At 35.5% G+C, this 20,273-nt stretch overlaps 1 protein-coding gene across 1 annotated transcript in view; it reads left to right on the top strand.

Moving 5' to 3' along the window:
• The window catches only part of WDR72 (WD repeat domain 72), a 203,466-nt gene that overhangs the window by 38,490 nt on the left and 144,703 nt on the right, over positions 1 to 20,273 (top strand). Inside the window, exons 4-13 of the mRNA XM_081047302.1 lie at positions 1,576 to 1,654; positions 2,785 to 2,959; positions 3,622 to 3,698; positions 4,777 to 4,896; positions 5,864 to 6,009; positions 6,391 to 6,487; positions 11,216 to 11,357; positions 13,112 to 13,357; positions 15,949 to 16,169; positions 18,845 to 19,040. Of these exons, the coding sequence (XP_080903428.1) occupies positions 1,576 to 1,654; positions 2,785 to 2,959; positions 3,622 to 3,698; positions 4,777 to 4,896; positions 5,864 to 6,009; positions 6,391 to 6,487; positions 11,216 to 11,357; positions 13,112 to 13,357; positions 15,949 to 16,169; positions 18,845 to 19,040 (1,499 nt within the window). The remainder of the gene's footprint in view (positions 1 to 1,575; positions 1,655 to 2,784; positions 2,960 to 3,621; positions 3,699 to 4,776; positions 4,897 to 5,863; positions 6,010 to 6,390; positions 6,488 to 11,215; positions 11,358 to 13,111; positions 13,358 to 15,948; positions 16,170 to 18,844; positions 19,041 to 20,273) is intronic.

Raw genomic sequence — 20,273 nt, 5'->3', positions numbered from 1 at the left:
TTTTTTAAAAGCTCTCTGACAATTCTAATATAAAGCCAGAGTTTCGAATCACTAGTTTGGAGGTAGACTTACCTAAAAACAGGTTAACTGACCAGGAGCTTTTCAAAACCCCACAGGTGAGGGTCCCAACACACATCAATGGAATCAGAATCTCTGAGGCTAATTTCTGAAATATTCACAGGTGATTGTTGATGTACAGCTAGAGCTGAGAACCACACTGATACACTCAAATGCCTTATAGAGATAAAATGTTACATTGATGACTGCTTAAAATTCTATTTTTTTACTTTTGACATATTTCTTTACCTTTGAGATACATTTTTTTAAATTTCTACATTTCTCAGTCTTATTTTTCACACACACTACACATTTTTTCCTGTTATTGAGTTACATGCCTCAGTTATTTTTGGAATAAGGTTGAATATAAACAGATTAAAAAATGAATATTTTCTTTCTAGAACATGGTTTCTCAGCCTCAGTACTAATAACATTTGGACCACTGGAGGATTCTTTGTTGTGGGGGACCATCATATGCATTATAGGACGTCTAGCACCTTGGCCTTTCTCCACTAGATGTCAGTAGTGTGTTCCTAAATTGTAACAACCCCAAAATATCTTTAAACATTTCAAATGTCCTTGTGGTGGAGTGGGAGGGGGAAATCACCCCAGGTTGAGAATCACTGATTTGGAGATTGAGTCCCGATGTTTGAGTAGAAAAACAAAATAGCTTGCAAATGACCAAATGCCTTTAACATTATCAGTTCATATCTTTTGTTTCTTAACAGCAGCTTCTCCGTTAAAGGCAATAAAGCTTTCATTTTTCTTCAAAGGAAAATTTTGCTTGTATGTTGAAGCTCTCAAAATAGAAGAATATTACCAAACAATCCTGAAACAACCATTCTGGTTTTTGTGGATAGAAATCATAGAGATTTAAACTGTCTTACACTGGATGTATTTTTGTAGCTGTATTTCATAACTGTGTCTATCTCTTTGCAACATACATGTAACCAAGTCAGAGCTTTCTAAACGATGAGAATTTTCTAGACATTAAGTGACAAGGATGATTTCAGGATTTCAGAAGCAAAAAAATAAACCCTACCAATGATAGACCAAATGTGGCCTCTTGGTGGCACTGTTTATTTTTTAAAACAATGATACCTGAGCTCCGCAAGATGCAGCAGTTGATGCATTATGCTTTTCAGAATATGTAGTTTAAGTTCAGTGAAATAAACCGTTTTCAAGAGGATGCAGTTTCCATGGAAAGATTGTTGTACTGTCACTCTAACAAGCTGTGATGCCTGTATCCCCACAATTTTTTGTATTTCAGGTTGGCGCTAAGGTAAGTCTTGTAGGCTGGCGACAGGGTGTAATTACCCAAACCAAAAGACATAGGTACAGTATGTCATCCCTGCTAACGACTACAACATTTTCTTGCCCAGTAATCTGTAACAAAAAGCCACATAAACGATCAAGCTGCATTTAAGTGTAGCACTAAAGAAAAACTTGGTGGCACAAAAATTATTCCAGCCAATTGAGTGGAAATGACAGACAATAATACAAAGTTATCTCTGCTAGGGAGATGTGTATTTGGAATGCCACCAACGGACAGTGCGTGGAGAAGGCCACACTACCTTACAGGCACACTGCAATCTGTGTAAGTACATTCACTTCCTTCCGAACCGTTCTGGCTCCTACAGCTCCTTCAGCACACTACTGTAAACCCATTTGAAGAAATGTCCTTTGGAGGACGTTCTTTTCTTGAATTTTTTATTTTGTCATTGAAGTAGAATATCGTCCATTTTCATCTGTTATTTTGACTTTTTTCTTCCCCAAAGTTGTTGCTCAGCCAATTTTTTTTCTGAGTCTTTTATTTCTGTATCTCTCAACATAGATAAATCTGAAAGACAATTTTATATTTTTCCTTAGGCACACTCACAAAATAAGCACAGACACAAACACACAGAGAGATTCTGTTTCAATGACACGCTGTTTTATAAAGCAGAAAAAGGGTTTATTGGTTTGTTTTGTTTTGTTTTTTACCTTATTTCCAATATCAACCTTTTTTGGGAGGATAGGTTCTTAATTTCTTATTTATGAAAAGAGAGCTAAAGGCATAGCCATAACTTGTATAATCACTTTCCAATATTTAAAACTGATTTTGGCTTTTGGTAGATAGACGCCAAGCACTTATGTAAGGTAGTTGCATGATTCCAATGGTGCTGACAGCGTTTTTCATGTTTTACTCATTGCTTTTAGCATGCATGACCTGCATTGCGACGTGCACATACTCCTTTCTGGGACCAAAACCCTGCTCAGTGAGAGGTCATCAAGGGTAGAATATATTACTCAATCTTTAATAAAAATCATTGTCAGAACTTACTTGGCACAAGAATTGCTTCAGGTGCTCTTCAAACACTTTTATTTCTTTTCACCATGTAGCAATGTTGCTTGGAAAAGGAGCCTGGTTTTTGTTTTTGTTCCGTTCTACACAGCACTCCAGAAATAGTACACTTGTAAACTTTCCATGATTTGGAATAAGAGTCCTTCTTCACCAAAGATCCCCCTTTCTCTAGAAAAACGATGAGATATAAATGAGACTAAAGAGCAAAATCAACACTTTAGAAGTATGGAATAACTGAACTAAAAGAAATTTTAGTTGCTCTTCATCGTAATACCTTAATTGAATAAATGATAACACGAAAATCCAGAGAAGTTCCTGCCACAGCCGATATCATGTTAGTTGCAAGTGATAATTAAATTTTTGCTTGATTTCCATTTGCATAGTATTACCACTGCTCATTCCGGATGACAGGAGAAGGCTGGCTTCTGTGCTGTGGAGAATATCAAGACATTCTTATAATTGATGCCAAAACTTTGACTCTTGTTCACACTTTTACATCGTGTCAGTCTCCTGATTGGATCAACTGCATGTGCATTGTCCACTCTGTGAGAATTCAAGGTAATAGTTATATGAGACTAAGATTGCATGTAAAAACTATCAGTTCGGAACCATTTGTTAAATTATTGGGCAAGAGTTTAGAATGATTCTTTATGTTTACCTGTTAGTGGGGGTAGTTCCCTAAGGCAGATCAAGAAAAACTGAGCATACCCAGGCCAGGGGTTCAAATTATTGGAAATTTAGCGAGAGGCTAAGACGGAGTGGAAAGAAGAGAATCTGTCTTTCCACCACCCAGTTTTGCTTGGTACATTTTAAAAGTGACAAGCAGGTATTTGTTTGTTGTGGATTAGCAGGACGCTTGGAACTTTTGTCCTGCTGTATCTTCTAGATGGAGTAATGAATTCAGTTTCTGTGATGAGCGACTGCACAGGAAAAGGAAGCCTGGGTCCTTACTGATTTCTGAACTAGGAAGTGTAATATTGCCAAAATGATGGTTGAAATGCGGTTCTGCCTTTAGTGGTGCTCTCTTATTCCATGGGGGGTCATGTTGAAATTTTAAAACAAATTTAAAATGTGATGTAAAATCTTTGTTTTAAAAAAAACAACTAAGCAGAGTATTTCCATCTAATATCCCCGCATAATCCTTAAGTGACTGAAATAATCTTTAAAGCAACCAGTTTTAGCAATGGCCAGTTGACATGCAACCTTTGCGGTTTTTACAGAAGATTCTCTCTTGGGCGTATCAGTAGCTGGGGAACTCAAAGTGTGGGATCTCTCTTCATCTATCAGCAGCATTCAGGTCGGTTTGTGAAACTGTTTTTTTCTCTAGTTTCAAGCGTGTTTATTGAATTTTTTTTTTTTTTAAGTTACAAGGATATTAAATGCTTACTGTTAGAAGTTAAAATAATACAGAAGGGTATACATTTTACCTCCAGGTACTTCCCCCATCCCTTTTCCTGCTTCCAATGCCAGGGGTGGGCGTTGGGAACAGTTAGATTGTGTTCTTTCATCCTTTTCTCCAGGTATATACAAATGTTTTTATCTACACGTGCACACACACACTGAGTACATTTTTAATTGAAAATGCAAGTCATAGGAGAATATCTTTCTGTCCCTTACAGTAGAAGACCCCGTTTCTTCTGGGTGTGAGTGGTGGCAGGGAGATAGATGACGATGAACAGCTAGGGGTCACGTACACTGGGGGTCCAGGATGTTCATTCACCTGCCCCCTAGCATCAGGCTCCAAGGTGAAGTGATGGACGAGAGAACAGTCATAGTATTTGTTTTGGTGACAAAATTGTTTTGGTTGTCCCATGGAGCGCTGGGCTGTCCTTAGGAATGCCTTCATGGAAGACGTCTAGGAATCGTATTGCAATCTGAGCCTAAGAAACACACACCCGTCATTTTCAGAAACTGAGACTAGAGCATTCTATGTATTCTATGCTGGCCACTCTTCTATCTTTTCAAAGCCCTTTGTATATTTTTTCTATTATTGTGATTAAGATACCACAGGGTTTTTAAAAAATTATTTTCTTTCTTTTTTTGGGGGGTGGGGGAGGGAGGGTTATATTTCTGCCATGTCTGAAAGTCAGTAACTTATTCTTATCTTTACTTTCTCAGCATCCTGCTTCATCCCCCCACAGGATGTTTGTTGAATGATTGTATGTAATGAATCCTTGAATCCATATGGATTGCCTGTTCGTGCATTCTTTTGTAAAGGAACTTTTTAGTTCAGAAAACTTAAAAGGAAAACTGGAGTACTTTTCATTTTATAATAATGGTGTGCTCTATTTCAGGAGCTCAGGGGAGCAAATCTTCTGATACAGTCACATAAATTACCTAGAACTAGTACTAAAATGTTTCCATTCATTTTGAAGGAAAAGCAAGATATCTATGAAAAGGAATCCAAATTTCTCAACTCACTGAACTGCCGGACAATACGATTTTGCACGTATACAGAGAGACTTCTATTGGTGGTATTTTCTAAATGTTGGAAGGTATTATAAAATAACATAATAAATACCAGTGATATAGAAATATATTTTTTTCTTGTTCAGTGCAACAATTATACGAATATGATTTAAATGCGATACAAACTCTTTATAACGTTATTACCCGAGCATGGATGACCTATCTTTTATGAATGACTTTATTAGTTTTCCATTCCTCAGCTGTTTTGCTTCTCAGGATATTATGTAAGTAGTAGTATATGCTCCTTTTATTAATAACAAACCATATTAATACTGAGCGTTTATCTCTAGATTATTTTCAAAAGTTGGTGCTTCCCTAAATTTTAGAATTAAAAAGAAAACTCATACTTTTCACCTATCTAAATTGATCTCATTTATAGATTTTTTTTTTTTCTTTTCCTGCTCTGTCACTACATTTGTTTTTAGGGAATATGTATACCTTTCTTGTAAATCTATTCATTGATGTCTCCAAGAAGAAACAAACAAAGTTACCATCACTTGATAGCATCCTTTTTTCTTTTAATGTTTGACATACCTGGCTCAGTTAACAACACAATGTTGTCTTACTTACATGCTGATGTATTTTAAGTGAAAATGCAAAGTGTATGGTCTAACAAAGGATTTCTGCTGTATAAACCTTTTTTGTGTAATAAATTTTGCAAATGTTAAAGTTGGACCATCTGTATGGAAATGATAAAATTATGTGGAGATTTTGGGGATTTTTTGGTCTCTTGTGTTTCATGGACACTTTTTGGAATGAGACAGCTAAATAAAGTTTATCCACTGAAACTTACCTTAGGATACATATGAAAAAATAAGTACTAGTAAGATATCTTGATTCATGAGTACAGTGTGGCCTGTCATCAATACTTAATATATTGTTGCATTAATGCTGTCATCTCAATAGTCTTGATAAGCACAATTTATCTTTCATCTCATTGGCAGATTAGACTGAAAGCTTTTGTTAATATGCACCATTCATTTTGTGTTTTAGGTTTATGATTACTGTGATTTTTCCCTTCTATGCACTGAAGTCACTAGAAGTAGGCAGTTCTTTGCTGGTGGAGAGGTGCTTGCTGCTCACAGAATCATCATCTGGACAGAAGATGGTCACAGTTACATCTATCAGCTGCTGAACAGGTGGGCTCAGATGGGAGCGGTATACAAAACATTCAGGTTGAAAATGAACTTTGGGAGGTTTATTATGGAAAAATCCCTGCATGCTGCCCATGATCAAAAACCAGAACAAAACAACTTTGGCACTAGAAGATTTACTCTGGGCTTGGTAGGCTTCAGCCTTTGTATAAAACAGCAGGGGAGGAAGGAATGAGATTAACCATGTATAACTTGTACAGCTGGTGCTGGGTTTTCAAAAAGTCACTTGTAATTATTAACCCAACAATTTCTAACTAGAATTTAGAAACTTGAATGGTACCATCCGGCTTTTGAAAGTGGGAGGGGAAAAAAACGAATAAAGGACCCCAAAGTTGTAAACTTTGCTTTTTATTTTTTGCCACGCAGTGGGCTTTCAAAAAGCATATACCCTGCTGATGGAAGAGTGCTTAAAGAGACCATTTATCCTCATTTACTGTGCTCTACTTCTGTGCAGGAAAATAAGGTAATGCAAGAAAAGAGGGACTACCTCAAAGCTGTTTCACTCTGTGTCTTAGATAAGTGTTGCTTTGTCTGTAACAGAGCCAAGATTGAAAATAACTGAAGAATCACATCAAGTTGTTAACAAGAAAATCAAATCTAAGTGTTAATAGCTACTGAAGAGAAAACTTTGCCTTTAAAAAATATATTTTTTTCAAGTCTGGTTAAACAATACAAATTTATTACAGAAAATTATAAATGTTTTCAAATCAAAGGAATTAAAATGCCTAATTTGCCACCATAAATAGCCATTGTAACTATTTCTTATTTTATGTATTTACTTAGTTTAATTGGAAATTTTTCAAATATTTGAAAAGTTTCAAATTAGTATAATCACCACTCATACATGTACCTTGTACCTAGATTCATCAATTGTCAACATTTTGCCATATTTATTTTTTATCTCTGTGTGTGTGTGTGTGTGTATACACATATATAGAGAGGGTGCCAATAAAGTATACATTTTTTAAGAAAGGAAAAAACTGTATTAAAATTGTAATACTCAATATATACCAAAAACAAAAGATGATTGCAAGTCATGTTTTGACTTCTGCAACTACAAGAGGTGCTCAAAGTGGTTCCCGTCAGTGTAATTCTAATACAGCTTTTTCCTTTCTTAAAATGTGTATACATTTTTTGACACCCTCTATACTCACACACATACACACACACACACTTTTCACTGATCCTTTTGATAGATGGTTTGATACATTATTAACATTTTGACGTATCTAATTTTTAAACTTTATCAAATGGTTTAAATTTACATCCTATTTTATTTTTTAGTTAACTATATATTGAGATCATTTTCACATGTGTTTATTTCTTCTTCTGAACAAACTTTCTTGTCTAAACAAGTATAATTATGAATCCTGGTAGAGAATTGAGGATATAATTATGAGCTTTTACTCGACTGAATTATATCTTTGACACTCTATGAAGCCTGGAAATTTGAGCACTTATTTTATTATAAGAATATTAACCAAAGTGTTTTCTTTTAACCTATGGGACTTAGTCAACAGTTAATTATCCAAAAATATATTTCATGGATAATGGAGGAGTTTTGAGTTATTGTTGTGTCACCCAGGGAGCATGTTACTTTTTACAGAGTGATGGTTTGCTTAATTAGACATCATGGCTGTTGGAAATCCTATAGTTCAGTGACTGTTCTTTTAACATATCTGTGAGGTTTTGTTGCAAAAGCTTGATTAAGAAACTGTCAGCCAAAAATGAGAACTCCAGGTACTACTGGGGCCTAGGCAAACTTTAGAATTATGGCATCCAGCAGTTATTTCCAAAGTCATTTGTGGGCTTCCATAGAGCTTTGGGTTGCTGTTGATCACAACAGCCGTAGTGCGGCTTACTCAGAAAGGCATTTTAGTTACTTTAAAAAGACCTGTTTTCTTCCTTTTTAGCTCCAGAATGCATTTTTATAAAGCGCAAATTCCCCTGAAAGTTAAATAGGAACTTGTAGTCTACTGTAAATATCAATATATACATTACTATGAGGAAAAAGTACGGCAGTTAAAAATTAACTTAAAAAATACTAATCTTATGAAATGCTACCTTACATTGTTTCTCAAAATGTGCAGATAAAGACTGGGTCTTCTATCAATAATTGTTATTGAGACAACCACAGTTGTTTTTGTATTTTAAAAGTGGTAAGTGTTTGGAAGCCAGTGAAATATGAATAGGATAGTCTGAAACTGAAAGAAGATGGTGTACTCATCCTGGATAAAGGGCACTCTTCCGTGCCCTTTATCCAGCCAAGAAATTAAAGTCAGACATTATTCTTTTATTCAAACAACACCCATATTCACTAAATCACCCTTATTCACTAAATACGACTTCTTAGTCGCTCTTGCCTTTAGAAGGTAATGAAGGCATTTTGGTGGGGTGGGGAGATGAATTTGATAGACATAATGGGCTTAGAAAAGGGTGCTGTGTAAACATGTAGTATTGACTGGACTTTTTTGGGGGGGATCAATACCATAGAATTAAATTAAGATTTGAGAGTCACATGTTCTCAGAGTTATCATTGGTGATGTAGGGAACGTACCTACTGATGGAGTTGTAGTAGCAAGAATGCGGACTCCGCCTTCCTTCCAGTAGCTTTATGAGAGTCTCCCTGGCATCAGACCACAGCTGATGCTCCCTGAGGCTGGTGGCAGGGCACCGGGCTATTAAGATGAGGAGCTGGGCTTCCCGGGGTCTTAGCTGAGGAGTAGGACTGCAGCGCTGAGGTGAGAGTAACTGAGACAGAAACACCTTGAGGGTTGCACATAAGAAATTTGAGTGCCGACAATGGTGATAATGATAGGGGACTATTTTGGAGTCCTTACTATTGTCAAACATACACACGGTATGTTTGCATCACTTCCCACCATGATCTCATTTTAAAACTGAGGTTCAGAGAAGTCAATTCCCAGAATTTGAGCCCAGGCAGTTCAGCCCCAGAGTCTGGTAATGGGTCTTTGCAGTGAGTTTCTCAATTTTTCTGAAAGTATACAATAAGAATGGTTAATATTTATTAAGTATGTTCCAAGTGCCTGGAACCATTCTAAGTGCCTTCCTTTTATCAACTCATTAATCCTGACAGGAATCCTACATCATAGGTGCCTTTCTTAGCCTTCTTTCACAGTTAGGGAACATGAGGCAGAAGTTACGTAAATTACCTAAGTCAGGTAATTAGCTCTTTCAATGGAGTTCATATGTGCTAAAACCAGGATTTGAATCCAGGCCATTTGCCCAAGAGAATTCACTCTTAGTGACTATTATGTTACCATTCGGAGGATGGGTACTCCTTGTGATGGGTCCTGGGTCCTGTGATGAAAAATCAGAATTCATAGAAGGGGCTGTGAGCAGGTGTGCAGGTGAATTGCAGAAGTAGAGTGGGAAGGAGGATTGAGGTGTCAAGGAGTGGGTGTGAGCAAGTGAGGAATGGCAGTGAGAAGCGGAGAGCAGCGGAGATAACATCAGCACAGAGGGCCTGGGCATTAGGGGCAGCACAGTGGAGCTACGAGGGAGGAGCTGTGTTGAGCCCCACCCCCCCAACTCCAGTCATCCTCCAGCCTCTGTGGAGTTTCAATTTTTAGGTTCCAAAGTTTGAGAGAGTTTGAAAAGCCAACTTAACCAAATTTTATCGATACCATTCCAACATATACAAAAATGATGGCCATGAGAACTCTTAAGACCCCAAATGGCCTTCTGAATCTTAAACCAAAACAAAACAAAAACAAAATAAAACAAGATTTATTCAGAGAACTTGCTTCATTGGAGCTCTTTTTCCTTCCACAATGTTCTCATTTCTTGGGACCATAGAGGATTACATATCTTGGTTGGATGGTCTTGGATTAGTTTCTTATTCTCTTTCTGTCTTAGTTTTCTTATCTCCGTAACAAGAGTTAACAATATTTATTTACTTCGTAGCTTTGTTGTGAGGATTAAATGTAGCAGTATTTCTGCCCTTAATATTCTCTGAAGATACAGAATAGAATTTTTCCACTAATGTCCCCAAGTCCAGACCTTCAAATATACTTTTGACTAGGAACTGACATTTTCTTAGACTTCTTTAATTCAAACACCAGCACTTGGCTTTCTTTTCAGGGTGCCTTTTATTTGTACATCAAAGGTCGTTTTTATTTTTCTAATTTTATTCCTTTGTGCGTAATCTCTATATACAAGTCTACCCAAAGAACACCTACATTGCACTGAGTAGTAGAGAGACTCTAGACTCACTAGTGAAATCATGTCTTTCAGAGCACTGATGCCCAATAATCATATTCTGCCTCAGCAAAATTATAACTCTCTCTATAAATATATGACATTTATATAAATTATAAATATGGAATTCATATTTATATTAATATAATAATGCAAACATACATTTTTAATAAGTTAATGGATTCACTTTTGTTTTTCTTTGTGAGTACTTGGAAAATTTGTATTCAAGTATGTTAATTCTGAAAAATGGTCGACAGAAAGAGGAAAGCATTTTTTTTTTTTTTTTTTTTTTTTTTTTTTTGTTGAGAGCCCACTGGCCCATGTGGGAATCGAACCGGCAGCCTTCAGAGTTAGGAGCATGGAGCTCTAACCGCCTGCGCCACCGGGCCGGCCCGAAAGCATTTTAATAACACAAAATTACTGTACAAATATTTGTTGTTGCTATTTTAACTGACAATTGGAACTGAAGAGACCATAAATAAATCAGGTCTTCTTAGTGGACAGTAAAGTATTGTCATCAAGATATGGGCTCTTGAGTCAGAATTACTGGATTCAAAAACCCATTGCTCTCTAAATCACCTTAGATAAATCAAGCTCTTCACTCTCAGTTTATTCATCTGTAAAGGTAATGATAGTACCAGCTTGAGTACTATTTAACTGAATACATGTTAAATACATGTTAAAGCTCCTAACAGTATATGTAATACATACACAGAACATGTTCAATAAATGTTAGATATTCTTATTAACTCCCTGAAGTCTAGCTGATGACATCACTTCTTATTTTATAAAATTTTACTTTTCTTGAGTAAGAGATTGTAATTACTTGAAATTTTTGAAACAGCAGAAATAAATGGAAACTTTTAATTTAGTTCGTCTATGAAACCTTGTTCCTCCATTGAGAAACAGTGACTGGCATTTTATGCTTAGATATTTTCCTATATAAACAATAACTTTTTGTTTGGACCAGAGCCTTCCCTTTGTCATGGGCTACATGAATGAAAGGAAAGAGCCATTTTATAAAATACTTTTCTCTGGTGAAGTCTCAGGAAGAATTACTTTGTGGCATATCCCTGATGTTCCCATATCCAAGTTTGATGGTTCCCCTAGAGGTAAGACAATTTCCATTTCTAATCACATATACTACAATTCATGCTGGCAACAATAATATAGAGTAGGCTGATACACCATACTTATGTTTTTCAATTTGTCATGTCCGTGTGCTTTTGCAACCAATTTCTCTACTGGGGTTAGTACAGCTTCTTGGGGCAGCAAGCACAGGGATAAACTTGGGCACTAAATTTTGCAACGTGAATGATTTAATATTTGCTTATTGTAATTTCTCTTAAAATGAAAAACTGAAACCATCAAAGTAAACAGTACTGTGGAGAACTTTCAAACTCCTGAGACTATGTATTCCACATTGAGGAACCCATCTAACTCTTTTCACCTTATTTCAAAATCCGTGTGTCATCTCTGTGAGTCATTGTCTGGGTGTCTGGACACAGCAGACACAGGGTCCTTAATAGTTGCATTTCTAAGCACAAGTTTCCATTAGTTACCATTTTCATTGGTATTGTGTACTTTTAGTGTTTCTGTCCCATATGTTTTCAAAATGATTCATTGAGACCTAGATTAATAAGAAATGGGTCAAGAGATAGACTTAGAGCTTGGTATGGTATGTGGAAAAGTTTCTTACAAGTCAACTTTAGCAGTTAAAAAGTATATCATGCCCACTACTGAGCCTGCGTCATGGCAGCTCTAGGATTTCTCATGTTTGTTCTACTTCCAGCAACAGAATGAATTATGTAGTCAACCTTTTTTATCATTAGTACCATAGAACTTTATGAAAACTCTCATAGCTAGTCTAAGGTTTGGGATTGAGATTTCCACAGTCACTGTGGCATGTGTACTGCAAGGTTGAAAAACCCCTTTCATAGAGAGGTAGGTTGGCTTCAACTGGCTATCTTTGCTCCTGGATGCCAAGCCTCTCCCACTTCTGTAACCTGCTGGAGGCCCAGTTCCAATGCTTAGGTGGTCAGCTACCATGTTTCCCTAAAATTGAGACCTAGCCAGACCATCAGCTCTAATGTGTCTTTTGGAGCAAAAATTAATATAAGACCCGGTGTTATATTGTATTGTATTATATTATATTATATTATACTATACTATACTATACTATAGTATATTATACTATACTATATTATATTATAAAGACCTGGTCTTATATTATAAGACCCAGTCTTATAGTAAAATAAGTTTTGCAAAAATTAATATAAGATCCAGTCTTATTTTACTATAAGACTGGATCTTATATTAATTTTTGCTCCAAAAGATGCATTAGAGCTGATGGTCCAGCTAGGTCTTATTTTTGGGGAAACATGGTATATAAAATTGTAATCAGTACTCTTGGTAGCCACAGATAGTTGCCTGGGGTTATGGTATGATTTTGAGATATTTCTACTCTTAACATTTAAAGAATAAATTTCTTTCATTCATCTCACACAACTAAAAGACCCCCGATTTTCCTTCTTAACATTGCTAAGGCAAGTAGAGAACTCATGAGATTGGTCCACCATTCTACATCACTGTAAGAGTTTCTCAGTTCTTTCCAGTTGACCTAAGTCTAAAATGAATGCACTAATGCACATCTATGCTTCTGAGGATACTTGAAGAACAGAGGACCAATAAAGTTGCACTTTGAGTGAAGACAGTGGATGGCAGGGGAACTTTTCTGCCTATAACCCACTATTAGGATGGCAAAGGAGCCTCTATGTACCCCAACAGATGGTGTCTTAATAATGTTTTCAATATCTGTGATGACTATATAAACCAAATTCTCCCTTTTTGTGTGTTTTCCTTTTAGAGATAGCAATAACTACTACCTGGACCCTTCAAGATAATTTTGATAAACATCATATCATGTCACAAAGTATTGTTGACTATTTCTATGGGTTTAAAGATGGAGCTGAAACTGTGGTAATCACTTCATCAGAGTATGTTCCAAGTCTTGATAAACTAGTATGTGGCTGTGAAGATGGGACAATTTTCATTACGCAGGCTCTGAATGCTGCCAAAGCAGGTCTTCTGGAAGGTGGTTCTTTACTAAAAGGTCATTGAATTTTATTCAACCCTATTTATTTATCTAAATTTCAACTTTAAAAAATCTATACTAAGAAGATTGCCAAAGCTTAAAATATTTGCTGGCATTTTCTAATAAAAAATGTGTACATTTATATATATATATATATATATATATATATATATAATAAAAATGTGTACATTTTTATTATATATTATAAATATATATAACATATTATATATATTATATATATATATATATATTTTTTTTTTTTTTGGCCCCCCGGTATATATATATATATGTGTGTATATATATACCGGGGGGCCAAAAAGTGTATACATATGACTTGTATTCATCTTTTGTTATCAGTATATATTGCGTATCTCAATTTTAATACAGTTTTTTCCTTTCTCAAAATATGTATACATTTTATGTCACCCTCTGTAGATAGATAGATAGATAGATAGATAGATAGATAGATAGATAGATATAGATATAGGTATATGAAATATTAAAACATGCATATATATACATGTTTATATGTGTAAATATATATATATATATTTAATATATATTTTTAAAACCAAACAGAAGGCCATACAGTGAGAAATATGTTTCTCTTTCCTTGATCTTTCTGTTTCCTTCACCAAAGGCAACTGATAGTAAGTTTCTTTATATCCTTCTCATATTTTTCTATGCATATATAAGCATATACCAACACAGCAATATACATTCTTTTAATTAGTTTGTACAAATAGAAGCATATCTACACATATTTACTGAAATGTTCTTAAACACCTCTCAAAGAAATATTTTAGAGCACATTCTTTATGAACCCATTTAAAATGATTAATAATAATTTTAATTGGTAAAAATATTGTGTTTAACTTTTCTAGTCTAAGACAATGCAGAATTAGCTATCTTGGCACATATATGTGGGTATATCTATAGTATTAATTCCCAGAATTATTAGATCAACATTTGTGTATATTTTTAATTTTGAAAATATATCTAAAAATGGTTTTCAAAGAACATGCATCAATATACATGTGTATCCACTAACAACCTATGCAAATACCCCCACCCCCCAACCTTAGCCAACTTTGTGTGCTATTAAACTTTTAAATATTTGTCAATCTGGAGAAAAGGGTATCTTCCTGTTTTATTTATTTTTTCTTTCTTTGTTAATGAAATATAAATATGTTCTTATATATCTTTGTACATTGTAATCCTGAATATCTATTAAATAAAGACTGTTGAGCAGTAAGTTGTCTTATGTAAGAGAAGGAAAAGTAGGAGATGGTTGAGACGTGGAGATGTGTAGATATATTTGTATCCCATTTTTTAATGGTACAGATCCTACTTGACTACAAGGTCCTTAAGGGTAAAGACCAAATTTCACTTAAGAAAAAAAAAGATCTTGTTACATGTCTACTATTGTTCTCAGCTTACTTTGGCTACTTAATAAAACTTACTCCCTTGGGACTCGGTGACCAAAACAGAGTAGTGAATAACAATGAACCGAATGGCCTAATGACCGCTGTTAAAAGTTAGTGAAAAAGCTTAAGACCTTAGCATTTTTTACCAAAGCTGATTTGTCTCATCCAGAAAACAAGCAGAAACTTACATTTGACTTGTAGAATCTGAATTAATATTCATCTTGCTTTGCTTAAGGGATATAAAGTGAGGATATGCCTGATGGATTAGAAGCAGCTAATGATTCTTTAATGGAAGTAATAATGACTCTTTGGGACTCATTTTTAATTTGAATAGAGTTTGTGCTCTGTCGTCCTTTCCAATTTTTTTTTAGGTTTAGCTAATGAAGAAGCACTGTGGAAACTGGGTGTCAATAGCGCTGTGTTCTAGTACAGCTGTGGTATGAAATACCCAGTTTCCTACCAAGTGCCAGTACTAAGAAAATTATGGGCATTATCTTATTTATTCTACCCAACAGTCTTGTAGAAGTAAGTGCTGTTATTATCCCAGTTTTTTAGATGCAGTACCTGTGGCTTAGAAGGAAAACACAACTAGTCTGTGGTAACACAGCTAGTTTTGAGTAACAGACCCAGAAAAAGCCAGATTTGTTTAACAGCAAAGCTATGCTCTTAAAACATCATGCTGTGCTTTTTCATAGTTGGATTCAAGTCAGCTTAACCTCTTTGAGCCTCAAATATCTTATGTGTTGAATGAAGAAGTAGAGTTAGGTAACCTCTAATATCTTTGAAAACAAAAACTGTTCTATGAAACTTTTCTTTTATACTAGACTTAGTCATGCTAATTTAAAGGACAGCGGTAATGTGCTCAGATGATTTTTGTAGAGGCAAAATGTTCAAACTCATTTACTCTTTTAGAACAGTGTTTGCTATTTTATGCACTGATATTGGTAACTGGCTAAAATTCTTAAAGAATTAGTAGACTGAAAAACCAGCATCAGTGCTTCATCAAAAGCATGCTCTGGCCTCTTGAGATGGTCCAAGAGTTGTTTATTGATTTTTTTAGACAACTGTCTAGCTTTAATTATATGTAGTTTTCTTATATTAAACATTTATAAAATACAATCTCAGGACTATTTCTTGAACACAAATAACTTTTGTTTTATTTGGTGTTTGGTTGTTTTTCAGATTCCCTTCCTCACAAAGTTCTCAAAGGCCATCAACAAAGTGTTATTTCATTACTTTACCCACATGGTCTCTCTTCAAAATTAGACCAAAGTTGGCTGGTGTCTGGGGACCAGGACTCATGTGTCATCTTGTGGGATATCTTTACTGAAGAAATTTTGCATAAATTCTTTTTGGAAGCTGGTCCGGTAACAAGTCTTTTGATGTCACCAGAGAACTTCAGAGTGAGTTAAGATAAAGAGTAAAATATATCACATAAATTTGAAAGTTACATAACATTACAACTGGATGATTTTTATGCATTCCTTTCTAACATTTTATGTGAATTTTAATAATACAGCTTATACAAATAATTTGGTTCGAAGGCAATGGTTTTGTCAATTCTTTGCTTTACAAAAGTTAGTTAATTCTCTTTAAGTACTTATATTCTTTTCTTTTTCCCCTAGATTTGTCTCTTAATTTTTAATGGAATTATCTTTTCATTTTTAATAAAAGTAATAGACACTTGACGTAAAAACATTTCAAATTTATAGGAATCTACAAATTAGAAATCAACTTGTGCCTTCAACAATTTACTTTTATAGTAGTACTGATAATAACATTTTCTTTTTCTTAAATAGATTTTTGTTTGTTCTTTCATTTAGCAAGTAACAGCCTTCAACAAATTTATAAGCATCTACTTGTGTTGGGCAAAACTAAACACAGTAGTACCTCGGTTTTCGAACATCTCTGTTGACAAACATTTTGGTTTATGAATGCCATAAACTGGAAGTAAATGCTTTGGTTTTTGAACACGACTCAGAAGTCGAATATATCACACAGCTTCCCCTGAGTGCAAGATCCTGAGGCCTAGCTGCCGGCTGTTTTTGAATGTTTCAGAGCTTGTGGATTACTTTAGAAAACTGAGGTACCACTGTACGTTCAGGTATAATTTTCTCATGCGATGTGAACTTAAATTCCATAGAGCTGATATATTTGTTAAAATATGAACAACCAACTTTTGAGTTTCCCACATTTGTAAGTTAGTTGATTGGCTTGTAAAAATTATTTCACTGTAATAACATAAAATAATCAGCTCCATCGCAAACTCAGAGAAACCTTACACTATGTTTTTGTAGTAAGACATAATAAAAGTCATATTTCAGCAACAAATAATTTAAGAAACAGTGAAATAAAGTTAAGTGACTTAAAAAAAAAACCTTACATGTGGTGATTTAGATACTTCTTTTATTCCTAAGGTTCCCCTCCTTTTCTTTCTTTTTTTTTTTTTTAATATTTTTTTTCTCTTAGCTCTAGGACATAAGTCCAAGTCAGTTGCACTCCTGACTCCTTTTACTTCTGCCTCAGTCATAGATAATTTAACTCTAAGGATCAGGACCCATGCAAACCAAGTCGGATAAAAAAGGAGGTTATGGAAACGGCCTAAGAGGCAATGTTTAGACATCCATTATGAAACCCTACAGTAAGGACCTAGTGGAATTTGAACTTCAATACAGAAACCAAACTCAGGTCTCCCTACCTCAAAAGAGCCTGCTTTTCTGCAATTGCTCCTTTCTCTTCTCCCTATGACTTCTTTTAGCTTTACAATTCAAATGCCTAGAAAAACGATTCTGATTGGCTTAGTGTGGGTCTCTAATGTATGTCTATTTACGGCACAAGAATCTGTGTTCACGTGTTGGGTGTATGTTAAGTTGTGTATATTAAGTTCCCTGAAGTACATTGGGCTGTCCATCCATTCTGAAGATGTGGGTTGAGCAGGTTCTCCAAGAGGTAATATTGAAGAGGCAGTGCCATCTTCCCCATTCTATAAGTCTAGGCTCTCCCCATCTCTCTCACCTGCTGTTTTGTGATTCCAACCCCCCTCAGGATTTCTGTAGTCTACTTAAAAAGAATTAGGAAAAATAACATTCTCCCCAGTGCCCCACAAAGTGTTAATGATGAGCACTGGGAGATTCTCAGGGGATCACAATTGATGCTTTAAACACAGCAGCTGAAACTCTGACTAGTTGATGTAGTAAAAATAGGAGCATCTGTACAGCAAGGTGATGAGAAATGAAACAGAGGAGAGAAGAGCCACTCTGCACTTCTCTTCTTCCCCCGCACCATCCACCCACCCTCATTCATGGCTGACTATTGCATGGCTTTTATGGTGAAGCACAGAGCTGCCCTATACACGCCTCCCAGGTTAGCCTCAGCAGGACCCATCATGGATGATCTTTGTCCTAACCTTTGCGTTCAAGGTAACCAGATGCTGACTTTTTAAAAAGTACTCTAAGAATCTTTGTCCCATGAGCCTATTTTTGGTCCTTGTGTCTTTGAGACTGTCCATTCATTGGGAACTATCTAATGCTTACCTCTTTTAGATTGTGTCTACATTGAGTTTCCTGTTTGGATTAGAATCTGTATAGTTCTGGGAACAGCACCAAATCACATTTTGAGGCTTTAAGTGGAAAATACCAGCTCATGATACTCTTGGGCCTAAGCTTGTGTCTACAAATAGCTTCTTTTTGTGGCAACAAATTAGTTCTGGGGTTTATTTTATTCTGCGTTACTTCCAATGTCTGCCTCGCAGCCTCAATTTGCTGAGTGATAGTCAATCAAGTACTTCGTTTATCTTATAAGTAGATCTGCACTGGAATTCTCCTTTTCACTTGCATCTCTTGACCTTCCTGATAGATTGTTGAGCTTAGAATCTACTGAGTGTTTAAAGCTCCCATGTAGAATGTTATGTGGAGAGGTGCTGTACAAAGCAGAAAAGTCGTTTTGTAAATGGGGCTTTAACAAAAGTTTTATGTTACTAGGGGGAAAATCTGATTTAATTGTGAAGAACCTATTTGACTCTTTACTATTTGCTTACAAAGAATGCTGTTTTGTTTTGTTTTGTTTGTTTTTTCCATAGCTGAGAAGTAATCAGGTAATTTGCTGTGTGTGCAGTGACCATTCTGTGGCTCTCCTTCACCTTGAGGAGAAGAGGTACCTCTTTTGTGCCCGGAAGCACCTTTTCCCTGTGAGGATGATAAAATGGCACCCAGCTGAGAATTTTTTAATTGTTGGATGTGCAGATGACTCTGTTTACATCTGGGAGATTGAAACTGGTAAATTGAAATGTTATCCCTTTTCTTCCTTTGTATATTTATACATCAAAGCATTTGGCTGGATGGAGAATTCCAGATAATATGTGGTGATAACCTCACTTGCTTTAACTTTTAGTTGGGCTGGTGTTGAAGGAGTGTGTGGAAAATAAAACACAACAGCCCAAGTCAGATCCTGACCCACTGATGATTAGCTGATAGGGCAGTGCACAGGAATGAGCCAGATATTTCTGGAAGCTATAAATAAAAACATAAGTTATCTACTTTAATTATTAATAAGAGAGAAATTTAGTGTCCTACTAGTCTAAAATTATCATTAAATTCTGCCTTCTTCAGCATACTCATCTCAGCAACATTTTGAGTTAATTGATGATCAGTAATAATGGAATATAATTAATTACAAAACTCCAAAAACGTTGAGTCAGGGAAACTGAAAACTGGGTGGCTCCACTGAACTTTTGATTTCATAGTGAATGTATGGTTTGGACCTTAATCTTTTTAAGAAAGTTTTGCTATGTAACTTGAGAGTATCACATTTCAAGCAAATGCTGGAAACGTGTCAAATAAGGTGAGGTAATTAATGAATGTAAGTCAGGGGAGTGCACTGGAGAGTACATTTCACTGAAACCATTGCATGATTTTTATTGATTAATCAGTGGGGGTTTTATGTTGTGTGTTATTAACAGACTGGATAGTATATAATATTATAGTTTAGAACCATACTTCACCAAAATAACTGCTATATTCTTTACATCTGACTTTTGTGTGTTGATGATGGTGGCTGATGTACTGGTATACGGTGGGTGCAGCATAACCAGCCTTACATGTGTCTCCTGCTATGACAGGCTTTCGTGTTCATTTTCCCATTAGATTGTCACAACTTGTATGATAGGAAGAAAAGACCTTATTCTCCATTTTATTGATAAGGAATTTGTAGTTCTGATTTGTAATGCACAAAATCACACAGCTAATAAGTGATGAACCAATATGAGAGGCCCCGTTGTTCTTTGCGAGATATACACAAAATTAGGAGAGTTTTAGAATTCTTAGGTAATCTATCAACCTGAGTGACAGTTAAGCATAATGGATAAAATAGGCTCTAAAACCTCTGCTTGCCTCCGGGCCTGCTAAGGAAAAGCTGTATGTAATTTCCTTGCCTGTGCAAATTGGAGTAATAGTGCTGCCTTCCTGTTACGATTTAAATGAATACCTATAGTGCTTGATATCTTTCTAAGT

Source organism: Rhinolophus hipposideros (genome assembly GCF_964194185.1).
Source record: "Rhinolophus hipposideros genome assembly, chromosome: 5".
Lineage (NCBI taxonomy): Eukaryota > Metazoa > Chordata > Mammalia > Chiroptera > Rhinolophidae > Rhinolophus > Rhinolophus hipposideros.
This window is presented reverse-complemented; position numbering and strand designations above follow the sequence as displayed.